The sequence below is a fragment of the Protopterus annectens genome, chromosome 10.part0, assembly GCF_019279795.1.
Source record: "Protopterus annectens isolate FY-2018-M chromosome 10.part0, PAN1.0, whole genome shotgun sequence".
Lineage (NCBI taxonomy): Eukaryota > Metazoa > Chordata > Ceratodontiformes > Protopteridae > Protopterus > Protopterus annectens.
The window spans coordinates 1,679,453,780-1,679,478,666 of record NC_056744.1 but is presented as its reverse complement, the minus strand read 5'-3'; the positions used below and the strand labels follow the sequence as shown (position 1 = coordinate 1,679,478,666).

General features: G+C 40.3%; 1 protein-coding gene across 1 annotated transcript in view; it reads right to left on the bottom strand.

Annotated features, from left to right (window-relative positions):
* The window catches only part of LOC122813894 (zinc finger protein 436-like), a 181,569-nt gene that overhangs the window by 73,511 nt on the left and 83,171 nt on the right, over nt 1-24,887 (bottom strand). Inside the window, exon 3 of the mRNA XM_044086436.1 lies at nt 19,975-20,301. Within this exon, the coding sequence (XP_043942371.1) occupies nt 19,975-20,301 (327 nt within the window). The remainder of the gene's footprint in view (nt 1-19,974; nt 20,302-24,887) is intronic.

Here is a 24,887-nt window from a genome sequence, read left to right as displayed (position 1 = left end):
TGGATGGGGTCCAAAGGACAGAGAGGGTATGAGAACAGCTGGGTTAAAATATGAATAACAGCTGAGGGAGGGATGATCTAAAACCAATCATTTGTCAGTGCCCAATGTTACCTGCATTAGTTCAAGTCTCAGCAGCATGCAGTAGGGTAAGACTAGAGGCATGCAGAATGAGAATGCAGCAAGGCTCAGGCAAAACTGTGGTCTAAAATGTATCCAAAGAGGAATAGTCTGCCCAGATCAAGGGTCACATTAGTTAAATTTATGTTTGCTTCTGCTAGAGCTGGTGGAATTCAGGTAGATGTAAAAGACCCTAAACACACTTTCTGAAAAGAGTAGAAGAGGTCAGGACTATAAATACCACATTCGGTGTCCCCTGAAAACAAGCTACTAGTCTTGTGGAATAACCTGGTCAACAAAGAATATATAAACAAAATAAAACAAAACAAAAGAAATGATGCAACAAAAGTAGGGAGAACCACTATTCTGCAGTTTAGATATTGGTTCATTTAACAATACTCCCCCTAAAAGGTGTGACTAATGCAGGATTTACCCATTGATAGCACAATTTGATCAAGAGTGTGAAGCCTGAGTGATTAAACAAAGCCAGCCATGAATAAATCCTGTGCAGCTCGCACTCTGTCAATTGTTGCTATTATTATACTGTGAACGTATTTAAGAAAAAAGTCGTAACTATTTATAAAATTATTTTATAAAAAAAAAAAGGATTCTGTGCTCTTCCATCTGCTTCTGGTAGTCTGGAACAGCCAATATATGAACTTAATATGGTCTGTAAATGCACAGTAAATTGCAGACTTTTTTTAATACGTTGTATCTTTTGTGAAAACTCTTAATGGTGCTCTTAAGATATTTGTGTATATTTTTCTGACATATCATTGAGGAATATAGTCACTACATAAAGGAAAATGCCTGTTTTGGGGGGCAAGAGGCTTTATTTATCATTTGTTATCAGGTTGCAAGATGTGCCATGCAGATACTTTCAGGGGTGCTCCAGGCATTGAAATTGTGAACTTTTAATATGAAACATAAAGACCTCCAATTCTTCACAAGAGCAGCAATTATATACAATAAAAAAGCTGTTAAGCATTTTCATAATTTGTAACAATGCTGGACTTTCTTAAAAAGGTCATTTAAAGAATTTTCACACATTTTTGTAGTGCCTTATATAAGACTGAAGTATAACTATTTACAGTGTTTATACAATATCAATGTTTATGGTGAATTTGGTTTATTTGTAGTAAGTTTTATTTTTAAAATTATGTCAGACATTACAACCATTATTATTGTGGGGTGAACTGTCATGTGGTTGCAGATGAGTCTAAATGTGCGAAAACTCATTAAATAGCAGTTTTGATAATGTCCACAGTACATTTACAAAGGATGAAGGTGCTTAACTGTTTTTTAACATATGTTATACGTTGTTCTTGTGAAGAACTGGACGTCTTCCATATCATTTTGTAATTCTTGCTGGCCTCTGTCTTGTTCTTTGGTTATCTGGTAGCTTTTTTTAATGCAACAAACGGTTATGCACTATGGAGCAGTGTACTACAGAGGGAATAGTGGTGCAATGGATAAGTGCTGTCTCCTCACAGCAAGAGGTTCCTCAGTTTAATTATTTGCTGGGATGTCTTCTGTGTAGAGTCTGTTTGTGGTTTCTGGCACAGTGTTGAGGATTGAAGTCACTAAATAATTACAGGCATTTGAGTTTCAGACTTCATATCCTTCAGAAAATGCATGCTAAAGCAAAACCTCTTGCTCCCAAAGAAACTGACCAGGTTAATTAGGCAGCAGGGCCAGCCTTAGCTGAAATGGCACCCTAGGCGAAGTAGTACTCCAGCGCCCCTTAAGCCCCACCCACTCCATACTAATGCACACCCCTATAAGCCACACCCACAGGTAGGCCACTCTCCAAGAAGGCCACTTCAGTCTTTTCCTTCAATTATTTAAATGCAATCATTCACATTTCAAATTATCCTGGCTAAGCTAATGCATTGCCCATGGAATAAACTCTTTTTTTTAACTCAGGGAATGCGAACTTGCAAAGTTAAATATGCATTACTGAATGTTGGATTTCAGCTGATGTTAGAAACAAAGCCAGCATTAGAATGCTTAATATTAATATTTAAAAATCACCTGTTTTTTTTTTTTCTTAAAATTGAATGTAAATTTGAGAAAGGCAGCTGTATTGTGTAAGTGTTTGACAAAATCATAGACAAACTTCCACCCTGTCCCATAACATAACAATATTGTCCAGGTATATTAAATACAACTTGCAATATTGACAAACAAAAATCATAATTAAAATATTAAATACTCCCCAAGTATAAAGTAGCATGTTTGCATAAATATTCTTATAATTTGTTTAAAGGTTTCCCCTTCAAAACAAAAAAAAAAAACATATGTTTTGTCCAAAACCATGGAAATGAGATCCATATTATGCTAATTTCTCTCCATCTAATAACATCACAAGTTAGAAGGCCTTCAGGAATAATCTGGTACCCTCCTCCATGGGTTTACAGGTAAAAAATCCTATAAGATCAGTTATAAGGGAAGCTAAATCTTCATTCCATAGGTTATCCTTTAATTTCCCTTAAAAATTACAACAGTCCTTTAACATATGAGTATGTTTGTGAAAAACAGGTTTTAGGATTCTAAAGACTTCACTATAATAGGTGGTCTAAATGGTGGCTGTTCAATACCTGATGCACTTTCAGTATCCCCAAATTAGTGGGGGGTCACTGGTTTGGAATTTTTCAAAAACTTACAGTTATTAAGTGAAATCTTCCTGTCAATAATGTAATCATCTAATTGTAAATCAGTTTTTCTATATGAAATATGAATTAGTTTTCTAGACACACAGGTGTAAGTCCTTTCATCTTGCAAAATATTAAACTTAACACCAGAATAATTGATTGCATCAGAGATGACAATACCACCTCCTGTCAGATTTCACAATGCAAATTGATTTGCCAGTCTTCTAATTCCTACTGAGGTTGAAGGTGGTAAAATTTAGTTTTCTTCCTGCTAATATATAAAAATCATCCTCAAAGGCTTTTTAAATGCCTGAACAATAGGGTACAAAGCAGGATTAAATACACTTTTCTTTTTAAATCCTGCACCCCTATATGTATCACCAGATACTTCTCTCTGTGTACTTCATTAAAATATACTGCTAGATTCAATTTTTTGATGTACAGTTTAAGTTCCAGCAATGACTCAGTTATAGAGTTCATAGAGTTCATAGATTAGTACTAGGTTAACTGCCTTTGTGGACCATTTTAAGCCTAGCCAATTACCTCACGTAAGAATCAAACCCTTCACCTTTGGTTTATAAGGCAAATGCCTTAACCATTATGCCAACCAGAGGGATATCCAAAATTGTCTAATAAAATAGACAGATGGCTATAGTTAAAAATATTAAAAGTATTATGTGATAGCACACTGCCATCAAAATCAGATTTAATTACTTCCTCTTCCCTCTTTCCTTTCCTCTGCCTCTGTCCTCCTGCCTCTCAAATTCTGGCAGGGGATACATGGAGTCCTTGACATATCAGGTGTGATTCTATGTTTGAGGTCTTTTCATTTGGTTGGCCTGAATGAGTCTCCAACTACTCCATCTTCTGACATGGAGGAAAATCCCTGTGATTATTTAAATTACAATCATAATCAACCTCTTCCCCCCATTAGCACTTGCCTCATTCTCTCCAGGGAACTGATATTACTAATAATATTATCATTTCTACTTTAATGTTTAGACCTTTGCACATTCTCACCATCAATCTCATGATGTTTTGTATTTTTAATAGGATAACCTACCTTACTTTCATACTGTTTAACATCCTTATCAATTTTCATTTTATGCTTATTAAGAATAATTGCACTTTGCTTATCTACTTATCACATACATTATTGTACAGTCATGCATAATTGTCAAATAGTAAATCATACTTGATTTTGCATGTAAATGTTCAATTTCATAAGTTCAAAATTGTGACAATCAAACAAATTCACAAAAGCAATGTAAATAAGTCTCACCATTCCCATATTATTAGGAAATTTAGTAGTACATAGACCTTCAGATACAATCTTACATCTCAAGCACTTAGTCAGGTAAGCGTTAGACATCTGGGGGAGGCTTCCTGCAGCACAGACAGTTGGGTTAATAACTGTAGGGGTTCTGCATAGTGCTAAGCAGCACAATATGGACTAATATTTGGACTAAACATTTTTATAATTTTTGATGCTTTGGGTGTGATGTTCAGAGTCATATGAAGTGTTAGGTTCTACAGAAAGTTTAAAGACAGGAAAATTAATTGAGGGTTAATTACCCCAGTATTGATGCTGATTTATTAGGGAGGTTCAACATTATAACAGAAAATGCCTTCTTCCTGCCTACACAAGGCTAAGGGAAGGACTTTTAATTAACTATTTTTAAGCTCTATTTATGTTCTAATTTTTGGTTAAATTTAGAGGGTCTGGCCATCAAAGGAGCATATGCAATTAAAAGACTGATCATACTGCTTAAATGCTTTAAAGATTGTTCAAAGACTTTTTCACAGATAGATATGCAGTCTGACAGTTACTTCACTTTTGTACTAGCGTTTGTCAACTAATTCATCAAAAGGATTGCTGAACAGAAGTTACACTTATCGTTAGAAGCATTGTGTTACAGCATAACAAAGTCCAATGCTTTGTTGTCGTTTCTTGCAGGCATTGCTGTCTGTGTGCACTTTGTAAATGTAAGAAAGTAAACTAGGAATTTCAACGTGAGTGCAACAGTAAGCATGTCTAACATTCTTAAGCTCAAATCTTCCTCAAACATGTCTGATAAACTTATCTGTGTCTCTCATCAGCTAGCTCCTATGATAACTACATTATATCATTTTCTAGTTTTTCTTTTCTTGTTATATTTTATTTTCATCCTGAGATATTGAATAATGGTATAGCTTTAAATTGCTCTATTCAGTAGTCATAGACTAAAGTTGCAAATGCACTAGTCTGTTGTCATAGACTGTAGCTGGTGTAACACCGTAATCTCTGAATACTTATTCATATATATATTCATATATAAGCCGAAAGACACAAACAAACTGATTCAGTTTAACTGAATGAGCTTTTCATACTGCAGTAGCGTTGTCACCGCACAGTAAGACGTAGTCCCGTTCGATTCTCAGCTAAAGCGTCTTGTGTGTGGAGACATGCATGAAGGGGCGTACCTTCGTTGAAGGTTGTGCATCAGGGCTGGGCTCCTTAAGGTAACAAACTCGTGTACCATAATTTTTTTTTTTTCGAGCCAACCTGCAGCTGTAAGTAAGTGGGAGGGCGCTCACCCCTCTCTCGCTATGGACTTCCTGAACAGGGAGCAGAGCGAGAGGAATTTTATTAATTAAAAAAATAAATAAATAAATAGTTAAAAGTAGCACCCTTTCTGAGGCTGGCCTGTACGGCATCCTAGGCGGTCACCTAGTTCGCCTATGCCTAAGGCCGGCCGTGCTAGGCAGGATCTGCTTTTGATGGACCTGAACTGGTTTGGGTCGATGTCCTTATTTATTAATCCCATAATAATCTTTTCCACAACCTTACAGGTGAGGTTGGTCAGGTTTATGGGTCTATAATTACCTGGGTCCATTGACAACCCACCTCTGTGCAAGGGGATGACAGATGCTGCTCTCCATTCTTCCGGCACAAAGTCTGCTTGAAAGTTGATATTGAATAGCCTCAGTACGGGGAGAGGGGTCTCACAAAAAATGTGGTCCCTGTTTGTAACTGTTGAAAAAAGGAGGTCATGTTATTCATAAAGATCTACTGCTATGCTCTTTCTTGCTAACAGGTTAGTGCATAAAGCTGTTATAAGTACCCCTCCTCCAGTCAGGGATGCACCTGGGGAAGTGGGTTTGGCATAATGGTTAAGGGTGCCACCTCAGAGACACAAGGTGCAGGGTTTGATTCTGGCCTGGGGTTGTTGGCTAGGCTTAAAAGAACCCTTAAGGATAGTTAGCTCAGGATTTACCTATGAACCTATAGGACTATACAGGAAGCCCAGTATGTTATCTGGCCCCATTGAAATGGGCTCATGGCCTTGGACACGGACAATGCCTTGCAGACTTGTTCTTGGGGTATTTTTGGGAGGGTGTAGATGTGGGTATATGATCTGGGAATAAAAGAGATGATAGGAAGTCAAGTCTGAACTAAATTTGTCCACCCGATCGGCTATCTACTCTGGGTCTCAGTATGTGACGTCATTTAAAGATAGCTTTCTGCAGTGCTGGTAATTGTGGGAATTGTTTTTGAGGTTTTTAACACTGTTAAAGAAGACTTTGTGGTTAACCTTCACCTGGGTAGCTATATTAACCTCATACTTGGCTTCTGTTGATTTGATTACTGTCTGGAGTCCCCTGTTTAGTGAGAGTCTTTTTTTAGCATTATGAGAGTTAAATTTATTTTTCCATTTAATGAGTTTTTTCTTTTATTATGCAACCTGTTTATATCTGGGTCCCGCCACTTAAGTTTACTCTTACATTTTATACTGTATTGTCTTTGGAGGGATACAGATGCTTCTATGCAGCTATTTACATGTGCACTCGAAAAATGGGATAAACAAGTACTATACCTCTCAACCTCAGAGCAAGAAAGCTGGACAAAGCCATAAATAAAAGTGGTACAAAAGCCCAAAAGTAGGGATAATTTTTAAATATTGTTCTTACAAACTTAGAAAGTTGATAAAATAGCAGGTTTTGCATTAGCATGAATTTTCTGAAGGGTATAAAGCCTGAAACTTAAATATCTAACTTCAGTCTTTAATGATTTGATACTAATTTGCCAGAAAACCGCAACTGTGCAAAAAATGGACCAAAGAATATGAGGCAAAAATCTGGACATTCTGCATATAACTGATTATATTGAAGTAACACAGGATATTCTATGTCACTGATTCTAATGTGCTATCACTGTGATGACAATGGAGCAGGACAGCATATTACAATTGAACAATAAAGCAGTATCACAGGACATTACATGACTGCTAATGGAGTATCATGGGATATAACATGCGACTGTCAATAATGGAGTACGACATATTACATGTGACTGATGACAGTGGAATGTCATGGGATAGTCCATGTGACTGATGATAATGGAGTATCACAAGATATTACATGTGACCAATGACAATGATGTACCATGGGATATTACATGTGAAATGGCATTTAAGGATGGTTGTATACCAGTTGTTACAAAGTCGGTATATACTTTAACTTACAATGGACTATTAGTAGCACAAGTACACAAGACAATTTTATTCCCCAGATGGGGCACGCACACTGCAAAACTGAGATCTACAGCTTCATTTCCTTTCTTCCAAATGAGATCAAAAATTTGCCAGTGCATAGTGAAAAGGTTTATGGGTCTCATACCTGTAACTGTACTTCCTGCACAAGGGAGATCTCTGAAACACTGTCATATGTGCTGGACTTTACGTGACTGAATATCCAGTTGTGTAGGATTCATAACTCACAACAAACACAATATATTACTATGCTTCTAGACTTTCACAAAGGCTTCTCTTGAATTTACTGACAATTTACCTGACCGATGATAAACAAATATGAAATTAAGGGCCCTTTGCCAGTACATGTAAATTATTATGCACCTAAAACTCAAGTATGCATGAACTGTTTTATGTCCTCCCCATTTTAACTAAAGCAGAGAACCTATTAAGGATGCCCACTCTCTTCCATGTTCTTTACATTAACAGTGAAGACTTTAGTGGTACAGCTAAGAGAAAATCCTAACTGACCACAACCATATATGTGCATCCAGGCAGTTTGAAGATAAATGCATTGTTTGGCACTTTGAGATGAAAGACAGTATTTTTTTCAAAGTTATGCTTGGTTCTACAACACTGCCACAATATCATTTGAGATACTGGGCATTTTCCTGCTCAACGAGGCCTGTGTTAGAGAACAAAATTATCAACAATAAGATTTAACTGACCACAACATCTGGGCACACTACTAATGACAATGAAGAGGATACTGCTAAGTTTCTTCCTGGCACCCTTGCATACTAACCAGTGCAACTTAATACTGTGATGGAAAGAACTATCCCTGTCATTTTTAATGAAGTTACCCCATAGAAAGAACTACTCCCACCATTTTTAATTCAGTTAACCCACTTAAGATGATGCTCTCTTTGTTCCAGATTCCATTTACATGGTTGTCTTGACAGTCAAAATGCTGCAGTGGTTTTACATACAATGTACAACCCTGATGGTGAACAAGAGGAAATTATGTACTGCTGACAAAGCAGTGCTAATTTTCATGAATTTCCATCCTTAAATGTTGTTGTCTTTCAGCTTTTTCCTGGTTAGGGGTGGCCACAGCGGAACTCCGGTCCGCTAATGATTGACAGTAGATTTTCACGAACACCGAGGTGCCAGCTCGATGTTCAACCTTCAACTAAGGCATGTCCATTTACGCATGTCTTTCGAACGCCCACCCAACCGCAGGGAGGACATGCAGACTCCACACAGAAGGCACTCCCCGCACTCCAGCCGAGAATTTCCATCCTTAAATACAGGCGGCATTCTTATTATGGAGGAATCACAAGTTAATCTGTATGCAGACGTTGATATCTCTCACAAAGAAATATTCAAGGAAAATATACTGCATCCCCTCATGGTATGAAATCTGCCAGAAATGACAGTAAGATCTTGATCAAGACTTGAGGTAGGCATAAGCCCAAAAAAGGTAAAGCAACTCTGAGGATATCCAGACAGACAACAGCCTAACTGTAGAGGCAGTTAATTAACCGATTGATTTTAACATGTGATTTTTTAATTTGTTTTGATTGGTTGTCATTTGCCTTATATGTGTGTTTTGGATATTCTTTTGTGGTCTGAAGAAGCATTTTTTGTTTTTACCATGAAAGCACTTACAATTTTAATATGGATACTGCCTCTACAGTCGTGATAGCCTGGAGTTTGTTGTTTTTCTGCTAGAGTTTGTATCGTTTTAACTCAATGATTTTGACCAGCAGTTTTAGTGTGCTTCTGGGTTTGCAAATGTTCTGCTTCATTTTACTGCTGGTAAATGGCTGAAGGACTCTCCAATGTTTTAATCTCAAATTCATTGTCCAGGATGGAACATTTGCAGTGGATTATATGTGTTGAAACAAATCCACTACTGTCGATGGATTTTTCCAGCGACCCTGGTTTTGGAGTTACTGAATGGGGCACTGTAAGTGAATCTGTTGTGTTGAAATTGAGGGAGCTTGAGAATAATCTTTATGAGCTGAAGCATGATCAGTGACAACGTCTACACTTTGAAGCAGCCATTCATTTTAAGGCCATTCCATGTGGCCTACGCATACTTAAGACGCCTACCTATGGGAACGCGTATCCCAAGCTTTCGAAGCATTGGCAACATTTGAATATTGAGTTAAGTATTAAATTATTAACTCCAAAAAGTACTGTGTGCAGGTAAACAAATAAAACAAAAAAGCACCATTATTAATTAAAGCAAGATTATTCTGAAGAAGTCCTAGTGACGAAAGCGGAGATTAAAGTAGAGTTACGCTATTCCTTGTGGTCGTTCTTGGCTTGGTTTGGTGCTTTTTTGTTTTATTAGTATTAAATTATTTGAAACTGCTTATTGAGTTTTTTCTTCCTATCGAGAAAAAATAGCTATAAAGGTTAAGAATCTACAAGAGGAAATCCTTAAGCTTTTTACCTCACAGGCATTACAAGTGCATCTGGATAAAGTCTTTGATAATGTTATGAACTATGAGGTGAGACTTCAGGCACTTAAACATAAGAAACTGCTATGGGACCTGAATGACTTCAAAAAGGGCCATGTTTTTTCAAGGCCAAGTGAGGTTTAGAAGAGAAACGACTACAGTAAGTAATAACATCAGAGACCTTGATAGTTTTCAGACACAAGAAGGGGCTACATCTGTTGATTTATGTACTCCTGCTGTTAAAAGTGCCACACAATTAAATCTGCCTGATCCTGTTAAGATCAATGTTTCTGCTGTGTCTACTTCCTCTACAGCAGTAGCAAGTACCTCCTCCAACATAGTTGTTGAGCCATGCCAGGGTGATTTTTTTCTCTGCACCATTCCTGGTAGAGCAAGATTTTCACAACAGTCAGTCTGGAAGCAGAGTCAGGAGGGGTCATGGTCAGCTGCACACCCCTCCTCATCTGTTGAGAATGAGACAAAACAATGAACAATCTGGTTTTCAACATTTCATCTTATTTCCTGACTCATGATCAAGTTTCAGTTCTCAATAAAGGTTTGAGTTTTGTTCCCAGTCAACCTTCAGATATGACTGAAGTCCTAATAAATTTGAGACTTTTTGCAAGGAAGCTATGGTCTCTCTGTAATGTTTCCTGAGCATTAGCAGTTACCACCCATGTTCAGGAAACCTAGTATGTGTATGCCCTGTTCAAATAAATTTGTTGACGTTTTTATCAATTTATGTGATGAAGATATCCATAATGCTTTCAATAGCTTCCATAAACATACGTCTTTTAATCTGACTGCTGATGAGCGAGCTTTGGAGATCATCTCAACTCGAGTTTCGACTAGCCGATGAAGGTGGTGGTGTCGTCATGATTGACAGACGACAGTATAAACAGAGTATGAATATAATGCTTAGTGACACTAAGACTTATAAGAGCACAACTAAATATGCGACACAAACCTATACTGATGGAGTTCATTTCTTTGTACATAATCTTCTTATGACTGGTTTGAATAGTTCTGATTTGTATAGTTACTTTACGGTTGAGTTTCCTGCGATTTTGGTAATGTATGTATGGCCGCCCTTAAATACATTTTTATTTATTTATTTAACATTTGTTTACTGGGAAAGCCTGACTTGGAACAAAACCAATTTTTAGCATAGGCCTGGGGAGAAATTCTCCAGACGCATGTCTTTGTTACATATTGTGTCTCCACCGATAAGGCCCATCTTCTCTAGTAGAGGATGGGTCACAGAACCCCTTTCAATTTATTTAGAAAAGAGATTAAGACCATTCCTTGATAATGAACCTTTGGTTCTGAAAGATACCAAAGGTTTCCTACAATCATTAGATGACTGGGCTATGACTTCTGGACCATCGGATGATTATATCTTTGTCACATTAGCTGTGATATCCATCTTTACAGTAATCCTGAATGAGTCCGGGATTGATAGTATAAGGCAGTTTTTGATTATGAAGTCAGGTTTTTCAACTAGCAAGATAGAGCTTATTTGTACACTTTTGGAGCTCATACATGAGAAGAATGTTTTCACCTTTGATGGAAGGTACTTAATCCAGAACAGCAAGGGCATAGCGATGAATACAGCTTGTGCCAACAGCTATGCCAACTTGATTCTGGCATTGTGGGAGACTGAGAAAGTTTTGACTAAACTGCTATACACACTGTATACATTTCTATAAACATTTTGTTGATATCTTTCTTGGCTGCGGTGGCACACATACTGAACTGGAAGGTGTCATAGATATGTTATACACCACCACTACTTTTCTGAGCTTTTGTTACAGCAGTTCAAGTAATTGTATATCATTCCTTGATGTGAAGGTTGAGAAAAGTAGTTTGATGGATATTTGTACCAGTATTTATAGGAAAGATGCAAAAAGAAAAGTACAGTTTTGTACCTACCATAAATGTAGATGTCCGATAGGTATGCATCTGCAGTCCTTACATATGGGTTGTCCTGCCTCAGGCAGCCCTTCGGTCGGCCGGATTCCAAAGTCTGGGTCCGGCGTCGGCTGATGTCGCCCTTTCCCCGACGTCAGAGAGCCTGGGGTATAAAAGCGTCAGCCGACGCCTCTTCCTCAGTTTTTCTTGCCCCAGATGCCAGGTGCCCTCTAAGGAAGGCTAAATTTGGAGAGATGCAAAAATTCCAAACATGCACAGCAATATAAAACAAATACACCATAATAGATAACCCCAGCTAGCTATAAGAGGGATAAGTACCCAAGAAATACCACAGAGGGAAAACCTGACTGCAGATGCATACCTATCGGACATCTACATTTATGGTAGGTACAAAACTGTACTATGTCCTTCAAGGATGCATCTGCATTCCTTACATATGGGTAGAATACCATAGCCAAGCTGGGGGTGGTAGGATCTAAGAAAAGGATGGTGTAGCTAAAATGCCCTGCAGGACTGCCGTAGCAAAGCCTGCTCTGGATCTGGAATATAAGGGTAAGTTGTAATGCTTGGAAAATGTATGCACGGAGCTCCATGTAGCAGCTTCTAAAATGTCCTTGGTAGCCACCCTCTTAAGAAGGCTGTGGAGGTGGCTGTGGCTCTGGTGGAATGAGGTCTAATGTTAGCTGGCACAGTTTTGCCATGAAAAGAGTAACAGAATCGAATGCAATTCCCTATCCATTTTGAAATTGTCTGTTTGGAAATTGCTTTTCCTTGTATACCAGCAGCATATGCTACAAACAGCTGGTCAGTTTTTCTGTAAGTCTTAGTTCTGTCCAAGTAGTAGCGCAACTGCCTGTGAATGTCCAGGGTATGCAGAAGTTTCTCCCCTTTGTTTTGTGGATTTGGAAAGAAGGTAGGCAGGTGAATAGCTTGGTTCAATGAGACCCTGGATACCACCATTGGCATGAATGAAGGATTGGTTCTCAATGAGACTCTGTCCTGATGAAAAATAAGGAATGGTTGAACTGCCATGATGGCCTGCAATTCAGATACTCTTCTTGCTGAGGTTATGGCCAGAAGGAAGGCAGTCTTCCAAGACAAGAACTGTAGTTCTGAAGATGCTTCTGGTTCAAAAGGAGGTAGAGTTAATTTTTCCAACATGAAGTTAAGGTCCCAAGTTGGCACTGGTGGTTTCCTTGGAGGATTGATGTTTTTAATTCCTCTTAGAAACTGCCTTAGGAGAGGATGAGAGAAGACAGGTGGATCAGTATTGTATTCTGCTGAAATTGCTGAAGCATGAATTTTTATGGAAGAGTAAGAAAGGCCATTGTGGAGCATTTCTGCCAAGTATTCCAGGATATGTGCGATGTCCATCACTGTCGCATCTAGGCCCTTTGTGGTGCTCCAAGTGTGAAATCTTTTCCATTTTGCTGAATCTGTCTTTCTTGTGGAAGGCCGACGAGCTTCCATGATGATATCCTTGACTCTCTTGGATAGCTTATCCTGGCGAGGAGTCAAGGTATTCTCCAGGCTGTCAGCTGCAAGGTTTTCAGGCTGGAGTGCAGAGTTTTGTAATTGTGTTGTGTCAGAAGAAGTGGCCATTGTGGTAGAAGCCATGGTTTCGTGCATGACATGCTCCTTAACAGTGGGTACCAGTGCTGTCTTGGCCAGTCCGGAGCTATTAGAATCACTTTTGGCTGCTCTGTCCTGATCTTCAGTAAGACCTTGGTCATTAATGGAAGAGGTGGAAATGCATACACTGTTAGAGTATTCCAGCTAAAAGAGAGGGCGCCCACTTTCCATGATTGTGGGTGGTATGTCCTTGAGCAGAATTTCTTCAGCTGATGGTTGTGGTGGGAGGCAAAAAGATCTATGTCCGGCCTCCCCCATGATTGTGTTATCTGAAGGAAGATGTCTGGGTGCAGCATCCATTCGTGTGGATCCATGATATTTCTACTTAGGCTGTCCGCCAGTATATTGTCTTTTCCTGGCACAAACTGGGATTGCAGCTCTATATTGAGTTTTAGGGAAAGTTCCCAAAGATTCATTGCCAGCCTGCAAAGAGGGTAGGAATGGGTACCTCCTTGCTTGTTTATGTACCACATAACTGTGGTATTGTCTGTCCTTATTAGCAGGTGGCCTTGATGTAGAAAGTGTTTGAAGGCCTCGATTGCATGTGTCACTGCCAGCATTTCCTTTCGATTTATGTGCATGCGCAATTCTTTCTGTGACCATAGTCCTTGAATGCATCTGTCCTCCATGTGTGCTCCCCATCCATGGTCTGAAACGTCCGTTGTAAAGGTTTGGCTGGTTATTGGTTTGCTGAAGGGCATACCCCTGTTTGACTGGCTTGCTTGAGCCCACCACAGGAATTCCTTTTGAAGGGATGGAATGAGTGGTATCAAAGCTTCTAGGCTGTGACTGTGCTGAGACCATAAACTCCTTAGGTACCATTGTAGTTTCCTCATATGCAGCCTTGCTTGTGGAATCAGAAGAATGCAAGATGCCATGTAACCCAGGGCCTGCAGGATTTTCCTTACAGTCAGCTGAGTTTGTTTTGTCAGATTTTCAAAATAATCCGGTAGTTGTCTTTGTTTTTCTTCTGTGAGAAAGGCCATTTGGGTGGTTGTATCTAGTTTCGCACCCAGAAAAAGTTATTATTTGGGATGGAACAAGTCTTGATTTGTGAACGTTGACTGTGTATCCCAAGGCCTGGAGTAGGCGGATGGCATAATTCAAGTGTTTTACCAAAGTTTGTTGGCTGTCCGCTTGTATAAGGCAGTCGTCCAGATATGGGTATATTTGAATCCCCTGAAGTCTGCAGTGTGCAATTACTGATGCCAGGCATTTCGTGAATACTCTGGGTGCAGTAGATAAGCCAAAGGGCAATGCTGAGAATTGATAATGCTCTGAACCTGCAAGAAATCTGAGGTGTCTTCTGCAACTTTGTCTGATAGGGACATGCAGGTATGCCTCCTTGAGGTCCAGAGTTACCAGCCAAGACCCCTTGCCCAGCATGGGAAGGAGTTGCTGTAGTGTCAGCATTTTGAATTTTGGCACAATGAGATAAGTATTCAGTGCGGACAAGTCTAGAATAGGCCTCCATTGTTTTTCTTTTCTTGGGACAAGGAATAGTCTGGAATAAAATCCTTGGCCTTGTTCTGTGAGAGGAACCTTTTCTATAGCTTTCATTTGTAATAGGTTGGAAATTTGTTTTAAAGCCTCTGCCCTTTGATTCGGTGGCAGGTTTGGCATGCCTTTTCTTTTTGGTAATGTATGAAAATGGAACCTGTATCCTTTGTCTATTATTTGCAGTGTCCATTTGTCCCTTGTAATACTGTGTCAATTTTTTGAGAATAAAGATAGTTTCCAAAGGTGCTTCCAATTGAGCCCTGGTTGGCGGGGTCAAGGTAAAGTCATTGAGTCTGTCCTTGTGCAGCAGTTGTAGGTCCTGCACTACCTCTATGGTTAGGAGGCTGCACTGGCGTCCTCTGTAGGAGCCTCTAGCTTGCCCTCTGCCTCTGGCATGCCTGTTCTTGCCTCTTTGAAATCTCTCTGTGTCTGGAAAGGACCAATTCTTTGAAGGCCAATTTCTGCTGAATCTCGGTGGTTGGACCTGGAGGAAATCTTTGACTGTTTGTACAGATTTAGCCTTTTCCTCAAATTTCTTTAAGACCTCCTGAGCAGTGGAGCCAAATAACTTTTTCTTTTCCAATGGCGCATCCAGAAGCTTTGCTTTAACATGATCTGTCAGAGTTTGTTCCTTCAGCCAAGCATGCCTACGTATGACTGCACCTGTCATTGCTGACCTACATGAAGCTTCCAATGCATCATAACCACACTGCAAGAAATGGTTGCTAACCTGTTGGGAGTTATGTACCAGATCCTGAAGTGACTTGCGATCTAGGGGTTCAGGTGAAGACAGTTTTTTATGCAATTCATCTAACAAATACTCTTGGTACTGTATCATATGGAATTGACAATTTAATGCCCTCATAGAAAGAGTGGAAGAGGTATACACTTTTTTACCCCATCTTTAAAGCCCTGGACTCCCTTTCAGAGGGGAGTGGATTTTTAGTAGTGGCAGTTGCAACCCCTTTAGGGCCCTGGGAAATAGTTTCTGGGTCAGCAGAGTGGGCCTTGTAAAGGAAATGATGTGAGTCCGGGACCCTGTAGTACCTATCGGGCTTGACAGGAGCCGGAGGAAGGGAGTCAGGGGTAATACTGGACTCAGAGTACACATCATCAATGACATTCAAAACAGGAGGAATAGCCAAAGGTCTATGCTGAGGTAAATGCAGAAAAGTCCTTAATCTCTTCCTGGAATCAGAGAATTCCTGGCCCTGCCATTTGAAATGCTCTCTCATGGAGTGGAGGGTCTCCCCAAAGGACAGCTCTTCAGGAGGGGAGGCCAAGGGAATAGATTCCTCTGCATCAGAATCCTCGTAGGCCGTAAAGGCCTCCTCCTGGTAGTCTGATAAAGCAGAGCCATCTGAGGCCTCATCAGAGGACTGGGGATCAGTGGGCTCAACCCTGGGCCTTTTGTCTAGAGGAGGTTGAGAGCCCCTGTCCGGGTGTGGCTGAGAGCCCCTGATTAAGGAAATAAGGTCCTCAGCTAAACTTAGAATCTGTGAACCTGTAGTGGATCCCTGAGGAATAACCTTGGGAGGCAGAGATCTTGGCTGTTTAGCAGCTTTAGCCCTTGAGAAAGCCTTAATGGACATGGATGCAGGAGGCCTGGCTGCTCCACGTGCTGGAGTTGGTTTGTCTAGGGGAATGGTGTCGGTAGTTTCCAGAACACCGGTCTCTGAGGGAAATTCTATTACCGACTCCGAAGAGGCCTCCGGGGCCAAGGTTGTCGGTTGTGCGGTTTCTACGGTCGGCAGTACCAAGGACTCGGTTTCATCCGAGACCGAGACACTCGTGGTCGGCCTAGGGGTGATTTCAGCCGAAACCACGGTCCGCGTGTGTCGGTTCTTGTCCTTCCGTTTTTTGGTTAAATGAGAAGTCGGAGTCTCCGACGGCATATTATAACAGAAACTAGCCCCAAAAAATTCCTCTGCAAACTCCGCCCGATGCCTAAGAGTGCGTCGATTGAAGGAGGCGCAGGCAGTACAGGCCAAGACGTCATGGTCTGGGCCTAGGCAGGGGAGGCAGTAAGAATGGAAATCCTTATGAGGTATTTGTTTCCCACAAGTTAAGCAATTATTAACTTTAAGCGTTTGATCTGACATCGGCTGAGGCAAGAAAGAGTCCCCAATGGGGTACTTAGCTTTTGAAGTCTTCGGTAGCTGAAGTTACAGGAGCTAGCCGACAACTGCTTCTGCTTCGGGCACCACGCGGCAAGAAAGACTGAGGAAGATGGCGTCGGCTGACGCTTTTATACCCCAGGCGCTCTGACGTCGGGGAAAGGGCGACATCAGCCGACGCCGGACCCAGACTTTGGAATCCGGCCGACCGAAGGGCTGCCTGAGGCAGGACAACCCATATTTAAGGACTGCAGATGCATCCTTGAAGGACATCACTCTTCTGCATAAATCTAGCATGGCCCTCCAACATGTCAGAAGGAATGTGTTGAAAGGGCAAGTTTTTAGAGTGATGAGGCTTCATAACAGTGATAAAGATCTTGATAGTGCAGTTTCCAATTTGAAACATGAATTCTCTGAGAGAGGTTATAACTGTTTAGATATTGAGCATTGTATTAGGGAGGCCTCTGAAAAAGTTGACAATGCCTGTGGCACTTGTCACAGCTTGACCAGAAATTATTTGAATAGACCATTACATACCTTCTCTAGTAATAATAATATTGTTTGTGACATCTTTAAGAAACACTGGTCTGTTCTATTGTCTGATCCCGATATTAGAAAAGTGGTTGATACTCAAAACCTAAATTTGTATTCAGGAATTATCTGTCTTTAAAATGGCAGCTGTGTTACAGGAAGCATGATAGAGGTGTGTTAATCAGATTGTAAAGGCACTTTTAGATGCAATTCTTGTTCAGCATGTAAATTTATTTTTACTTGCATTTCTTTTGCTCACGAGTCCACTGAGACCAGAATTTGCTTCAGTTTTTTTGCTAACCGCAGAAGGAGGAAGAGAGTCTATTATGCGTTCTGTTTAGCATGCGATGCATTTTACACTGGCAAAACTAATCGACTTTTCTTACTCTCTTTCGGCTTTTCCCGGTTAGGGGTCGCCACAGTGGATCACCTTGTCCACTCGTGATTGGCAGTGGAGTTTTACGGTGTTGAGTTGCCAGCCCGACACCCAACCTTCCCTGGAAGGCACACACATGCACGCACTCATCCCTACGGCCAATTTTAGCATGTCCAATCCACTTGGGGCATGTCTTTGGGGATGTGGGAGGAAACTGGAGCACCCAGAGGAAACCCACACGACCACAGGGAGGACATGCAGACTCCGCACAGAAGACACCCCAGCTGAAGATCGAACCGGAAAGCCTCTTGCTGTGAGGCGACAATGCTAACTGCTGCACCACTGCAGCCATCCAAACTAATAGACCTTTTAAAAATAGGATATTAGAATATCAGAATGATATAGCAAAAATGAGGCCAACAAATGCCTTAGCTAAACATGTAATGGATTGCGGATCACAGCATTTATTTACTTAAGTTTTTTGCTTTAAGAGATTGTTTTCCCAAGTGATAGAGTTGATGACTTAAAGACTAAGACTGAATACAAAGAACAGAGATGGATTCTTTTTTTGAAAGCTTTTGTTGCCCCTGGTCTGCATGATAGGATTTTTCTTAAATGTGCACTGAAAGCACGTCCGCTAAAGGACTAGCTGCATGCGTCCTGTTATAACTTATTGTATTTCTTTTTGGTTAGGTAATGACATGTTGCCTCTTTTTGTTTTATGTTATGATTATAGCTTCATTATTGTTTGATGTTCTTATATAAGAGGTTCATTTTTTACAAAGGTTTGATATTTCAGCTGTGCTGTTGTAGCTTATCTTGAATAGTTTTGGTTTAAGTGAGGTGCCTTCTTCCTGTTAATTAACAATGGTTATTTTTCTAGGTTCTTATAATTATTTGTTACTTTTGTTATAGAGACATGCCTGTTAATATGTATTCAATGGAATAGTATTTTTCTCTTTGTCTAATTTGTTCTGCGTATATATTATTCTGTCATGCTGAGTCCACAAAAATGTTTGATCTTCAGTGTAGACTCTGTATTTTTTTACTCCACTCAGTAAGGTGATAGGTGTATTTTTCTTGAAGCTTAATTGGAGGCATCAGCTTCACGATATGAAGTGATTGGTTATTCTTATATTTTTTCCTATTGGAGTAGACTTCTCTGTGTTTATTTTCATTGGTATAAAGACAATAAATGTAGATTGAGAAGAAAGGAATTTATAGTTGTATTAAATTTAATACAGTTTTCCAAAGGGTTTAAACAAAGAATGTAACTGGAAATGTTTTTTTTTGTGAAATGACTAAGTATTTTAATTGTTTTATTGTTTATTTGGGAAGAAATTGTGTATTTAAGGAATTCTGGGGAAGGAGAAAAATATACTCTGTAAAGGCTTGTAATAGCCAAGGAGCTAGAGATTTTATTCCTGTTTATTAAAAAAAAAAAAAAAAGTGTCCGAGTATGCAGTGAGTTTCAGACTCATTTGGCTTTTCTAGTCTGTGGTTTGCACTGATAGTTTACCTGCAGTGGTTTAATTAAAGAAATTGTTTTTGTCCAGAACTGCTATGCTATACTTTTTCAGTCACTGGTCAGGAATTGTGTATATAAAAAAAATCAGAGGCAGCTTAATTTAGGCATCAAAGTTTTTAATGGCAGATGGCTTTATATTAAATAAATATTCCTCCACTCAAAAGTAATCAAATGTGTCATTTCTTTTAAAAATGAGGTCAATGAAGTATGCAAGTAAAGAAGTTTTCACCTTAACCTGACATCTGGAGATCTCAAAATGTGTGCAGGTTGAGACATTTCATTTTTTTTTTTTTGTACTCGAGTTTGTTTTGAGATGTTGGGAAATGAATTTTGTTATTTTTCTAGTACCTCAGTTCTCAGTCTGTTTATTTCGATATGTTGGGAGTTGATAAGGTTTACCTTGATGTAAAGCCATGGGTCAGTTCTAACAAAGGAACAGAAAAAAATTAAGAAAAAAAAAGCAACAAATAAAAGTTATTAAAAAAATAAGCACATTATTGTACACAATTTAGACTGCTGGTAGTTTATTATCTGAAATGTTTCTTATGTCAGTTCACTTCCCAAAATGAAAGACATGCAATAGCAAAAGTTAAAAGTGGACTTACCGATAGAACTCCATTAGCTTTGCGTTTTCCGTGTTCTGAGGTGTCACCTGACACGGATTCCTCAGTTGTTGCCAGACAGTCAGTGTCATCATTTCTCTCTTCCAGAACCTCTACTTCTGTTTTGAGTTCCAAGTTAGTATCAGACACTGCTGAGTGGATTTCTGTAACACCAGTTTTAATGAATTCACGACTTTCTTCTAGCTCCTTCAGAATTTCTGATGCTTTGCTGTTAAGCTGCTGAATGAGTTTTTGTTCCTTGTCATGGAGAAACTGGTGCAGTTTTACAAACTCTTCTGCAATGTATTTTTCCAAATTAACAGCACGTTCCTGTGAAACAAGTAATACAGATAAGAACAAGCTAACTTGCTACACATTATCATAACACAATACCAGTTATGTCCTTACACTTAACTTTACTCATTCTGTTATGCAAGGTAAACTCCCTGTAACAGATACAGAACAGCTGACTCCAAAACTGGTGACATGGTGAAGGGGAGGGTTTGTTTTAATGGTTAAAGGTCCTTACCTCACAGATGCAAGGTAAAAGGTTTGATTCTGACCTCTAGTTACTGGCTTGCCTTATAAAAGTCTGCACACTGGTAACCTAGTATTTACCTATGAACCTAAACCCATCAGTACGGCTGGAAGGGAGAAATGTGAAGCCACCAAAATAGTCTCCCGAGGAGTGAGAGTGGATACTCAAGTACACAGATGACTCTTAGTGTACATCAGGAATCAGTGTAATGTAACAGCTGTGTGTCTAAGGAAGGTGAAACTGGATCTCAAAAAAGGATAAGGTAAACCCCACACTGTCTGCCTGTTTGTATGACAACCTGACTTCTTCTACTGACTCCTGGAAGTCTCTGGTGATTAAACTGATTTTCAGGAATTATGGTCCACAAGAGGCCATATTCCTAGAAAGTAGAAGTTTTCAGATGCAAAGTAAAATGTGGACTCAAATCCCTAGGCAGACCTTTATCTGTTCATTATCCAGAAGTTGGGAGGAACCATGGTGGCTAGGCCATATCCAGGGTCACGACAGTACAGGAAAGTGACATCAGTTAGGTTACGCCATCATACACATTGGGCCAGATTCCAAAATACTTGGTCTCAAAGTAAATTACTTACTCCAAGAGCAAGTCTTTTGGAATCTGGACCCAGTGTAGGCCTGTTTATAAATAAGTAGCTTACTTCAGTGTAAGGACCTACTCCAAGAGCAGGTCTTTTTGAATCTGGTCACAAGTGTAGGTCTGTTTATAGGTAGGCCTTTCACCAAAGTCAGTTACTTACATGGAGAACAAGTTTTGGAATCAGGACTGAAGTATACCAGGCTAAGTCACTTACACTCAGAGCAAATCTTTTGGAATCTGGCTCAATAGGTTAAGGAGGGCTTCTAAATGCAAAGCCTAATTCTACAATGTGAAAATCAGTGAATGTAAACACTGCAACAGTGATTTAATCCCAGCATCCAATAAGAAAGTACAGTTGTGTAAAATCTTCCCATAACAGTAGATGGACCTCTCTACACTGTTGCAGTATTCTTTACATATGGGATCTCCTGCTAAGGGAAGCCCAATGTCTGGCCAGTATACCAAAGCCGTTAGTTCTTAAAAGCGTCATATGTCACATGTATGCTCTCCACACAAGGAGTAGGGCATAAAGGTAACATACGGATGCACACACTCAGAACAGAAAATGCACACAGGGACATGGAAAACACAGGAGGAGGAGGAGGAGAAGAGCAAGACAAGAACAAGGCAAGAGTTAGAGGGGGCAGCAGGGAGGGAGCGAATACTGCAACAGTGCAGGGAAGGACATCTACTGTTATGGTAAGATTTTGCATAACTGTATTACGTCCTTCCACATCACAAATGAAATAATTTTTACTAAGGAAGAGTACAGAAGCTCAAGAGGAAGGTACAGAAGAGTCCTCTACAAACCCATGCAGGATAGCCCTGGCAAAGCCTGCCCTGGCCCTGGAAATAACATCCAACTTGTAATGCTTAGTGAAAGTATGAATAGAGGACCAAGTAGCAACCTCAAGGATGGAACTGGCATCCAAACTCTTAAAAAAAGCACCAGAGGAGGCAAATGCCCTAGTAGATTGCATCTTTACTGATGAGTAAATATATTTTCTATGAAAAGAATAACAAGAAATGGCTTTAAAAATACAGCAAAAGATGATTTGCTAAGAAATAGCCAAGCCCAAAGTCCTGATATGAAAGGAAACAAAAAGCTGTATTCAGCTTTGTGAATAACTTTAGTTTTATCCAAATAATATCAGAGCTGTCTATGCAAATCCAAGTGGTGAAGAATCTTTTCAATGGCAGAATATGGAGAATAAAAAAATGGAAGGAAGATGAACAGACTGATTAGGGGATGACTCATTGACCACCTTGGGCATAAAGAAGGATTAGTACTAAAACTCCATGTCTCTGTGGAAAACTAAGAAAGGAGAAATAGCCATGACAGCCTGCAGTTCAGACACTCCCTTGGCTGAGGTGAGAGCAAAAAGAAAAACAGTCTTCCCAGTACAGTGTGGTAAGGAAACTGAAGAAGAAGAAGCTCAAAAAGGACCCTGATTCAATATTCCAAGTACAAAATTGGGTCACAGGAAGGACGAACAGGCTTTCTAGCGTGGCCTGATATGAAGAACGCCTTTAAGAAACTGCTTGACTTCAAACCTAGAGGCCAGAGGAGCAGTCAGGGGCAGACCAGCAGAAACTGATGACAGGTGAGCTTTGACTAAAGAATATGCCAACCCAGGATGGAGCAGATCACACAAATGACAGAAAGTACAGTTTTGTACCTACCATAAATGTAGATGTTCGAGTGTTCACCCTGCTGCAGTCATCACACTTGGGTTATCCTGTCATCAGGCGGTCCCGCAGTTGGCCGGATTTCCAAAGTCTTGGTCCAACGTCGGTTGCTGTCACCTCATCCCTGACGTCAGTGCGCCAGGGGTACATATATTGCAACCGATGCCATTTTCTTCAGTTTTTCTTGCCCCAGATGTCAGGTGCCCCCAAAAGGGTGATCAGAATTAGTACCAAATGGTGTGAACACTGCACAAACACAAAATCCCTTCAGCTATAAGCAAATACATCAGTAAGGCATAGCAGAGATTTAACCAGTAGATCAGAAGGGATGGAGGGAGGGTAACCTGGACTGCAGCAGGGTGAACACTCGAACATCTATATTTATGGTAGGTACAAAACTGTACTATGTTCATCGTGTTACCCTGCTGCAGTCATCACACTTGGGTTGAATCCCAAAGCTAAGGTAGGGGGGAGGTATCACAGAGGGTTAGTGGAGGCAATGAGGCCCTGCAGAACTGCAGTGGCGAAGCCCGCCCTGGACTTGGAGTTCTGTACACACCTTCACCAAACACTATCACTTACCTCTTTACTCTAAGTTGCAGCTTCTAAAATTTCCTTGGTAGGAACCCCCCTGAGAAAGGCTGTAGAGGTAGCTGTTGCCCTGGTAGAGTGGGATCTAATGGTAGGAGGAACTGGTTTCCCATGATGGGTGTAACAGAACCATATGCAATGGCCTATCCATTTAGAAATGGTTTGCTTGGATATAGCCCTCCCTTGAGAAGCTGTAGCATAGGATACAAAGAGCTGGTCAGTTTTTCTGAAAGCCTTAGTTTTATCCAAGTAGTAACGAAGCTGCCTGTGAAAGTCCAAGGAATGCAGGAGTCTCTCACCTTTGTTCTGTGGATTGGGGAAGAAAGTGGGTAGGTGGATGGTTTGATTTAAAGCTACACTCGAAACCACCTTAGGCATGAAGGAAGGATTAGTTCATAGAGAAACTCTGTCTTGATGAAAAATGAGGAAAGGTTCCACTGCCATTAGTGCCTGTAATTCTGAGACTCTCCTAGCAGAAGTTATTGCCAGGAGCAGGGCAGTCTTCCAAGATAGGAACTGAAGGTCTGCAGAGAAAGCTGGTTCAAAGGGAGGTAACATTAGTTTTTCCAGAACAAAGTTGAGATCCCATGTTGGTGTAGGAGCTCTTCTAGGTGGTCTAATGTTTTTTGTCCCTCTGAGGAACTGCCTTAGAAGAGGATTTGAAAATAAAGGTGGATTCGTGTCGTAGTGAGCTGAAATAGCTGAAGCATGGATTTTAATTGAGGAAAAGGAAAGTCCTTTGTGCAACATCTCAGCTAAATATTGCAGAATGTGAGGCATATGAGGCTGAGTTGTGTCTTGACCTTTAGCTTGGTTCTAGGCGGAAAATCTTTTCCATTTGTCCGAGTAAGCCTTCCTGGTGCTTGGCCTCCTGGCTTCCAGAATAACATCCAGAACTGCTTGTGAAAGAGGGGCTGGTTGGATGTTTAATAGATTTGCCATGCAGCCAGGTTTAAGGTTTTGAGCTGGCTGTGTAGAATCTGTTTGTTTTGTTGCGTGAGCAAATGGGGTATTTGAGGCGATATCCATGGTGGGCTGTGAGCCATATTCTTCAATAGCGGGTACCAGTGCTGGCGTGGCCAGTCTGGGGCTATGAGAATCAGTCGTGGTTTCTCCTTTTTGACCTTCAAAAGAACCTTTGTGAGAAGAGGTAATGGAGGAAAGGCATATGCTGTCAGGTTTTTCCAACTGAAGGAGAGAGCATCCACTTTCCAAGCTTGATGGTGGAATGTCCTTGTACAAAATTTTGTCAGTTGGTAGTTTTGAGGACTGGCAAACAGGTCTATATTTGGAAGGTCCCATTTTGAGTTATCATTGTAAATATTTGTGGGTCTAGTTTCCACTCGTGGGTATCTTTGATGTTTCTGCTTAGGTCGTCTGCCAATGTGTTTTTCTGTCCTGGCAGGAATTGAACTTGTAACTGGACTTGGTAGGCCAGAGCTGTGTTCCATAAGATCATTGCTTGCCTGCAAAGAGGGTAGGAATGTGTGTCCCCTTGTTTGT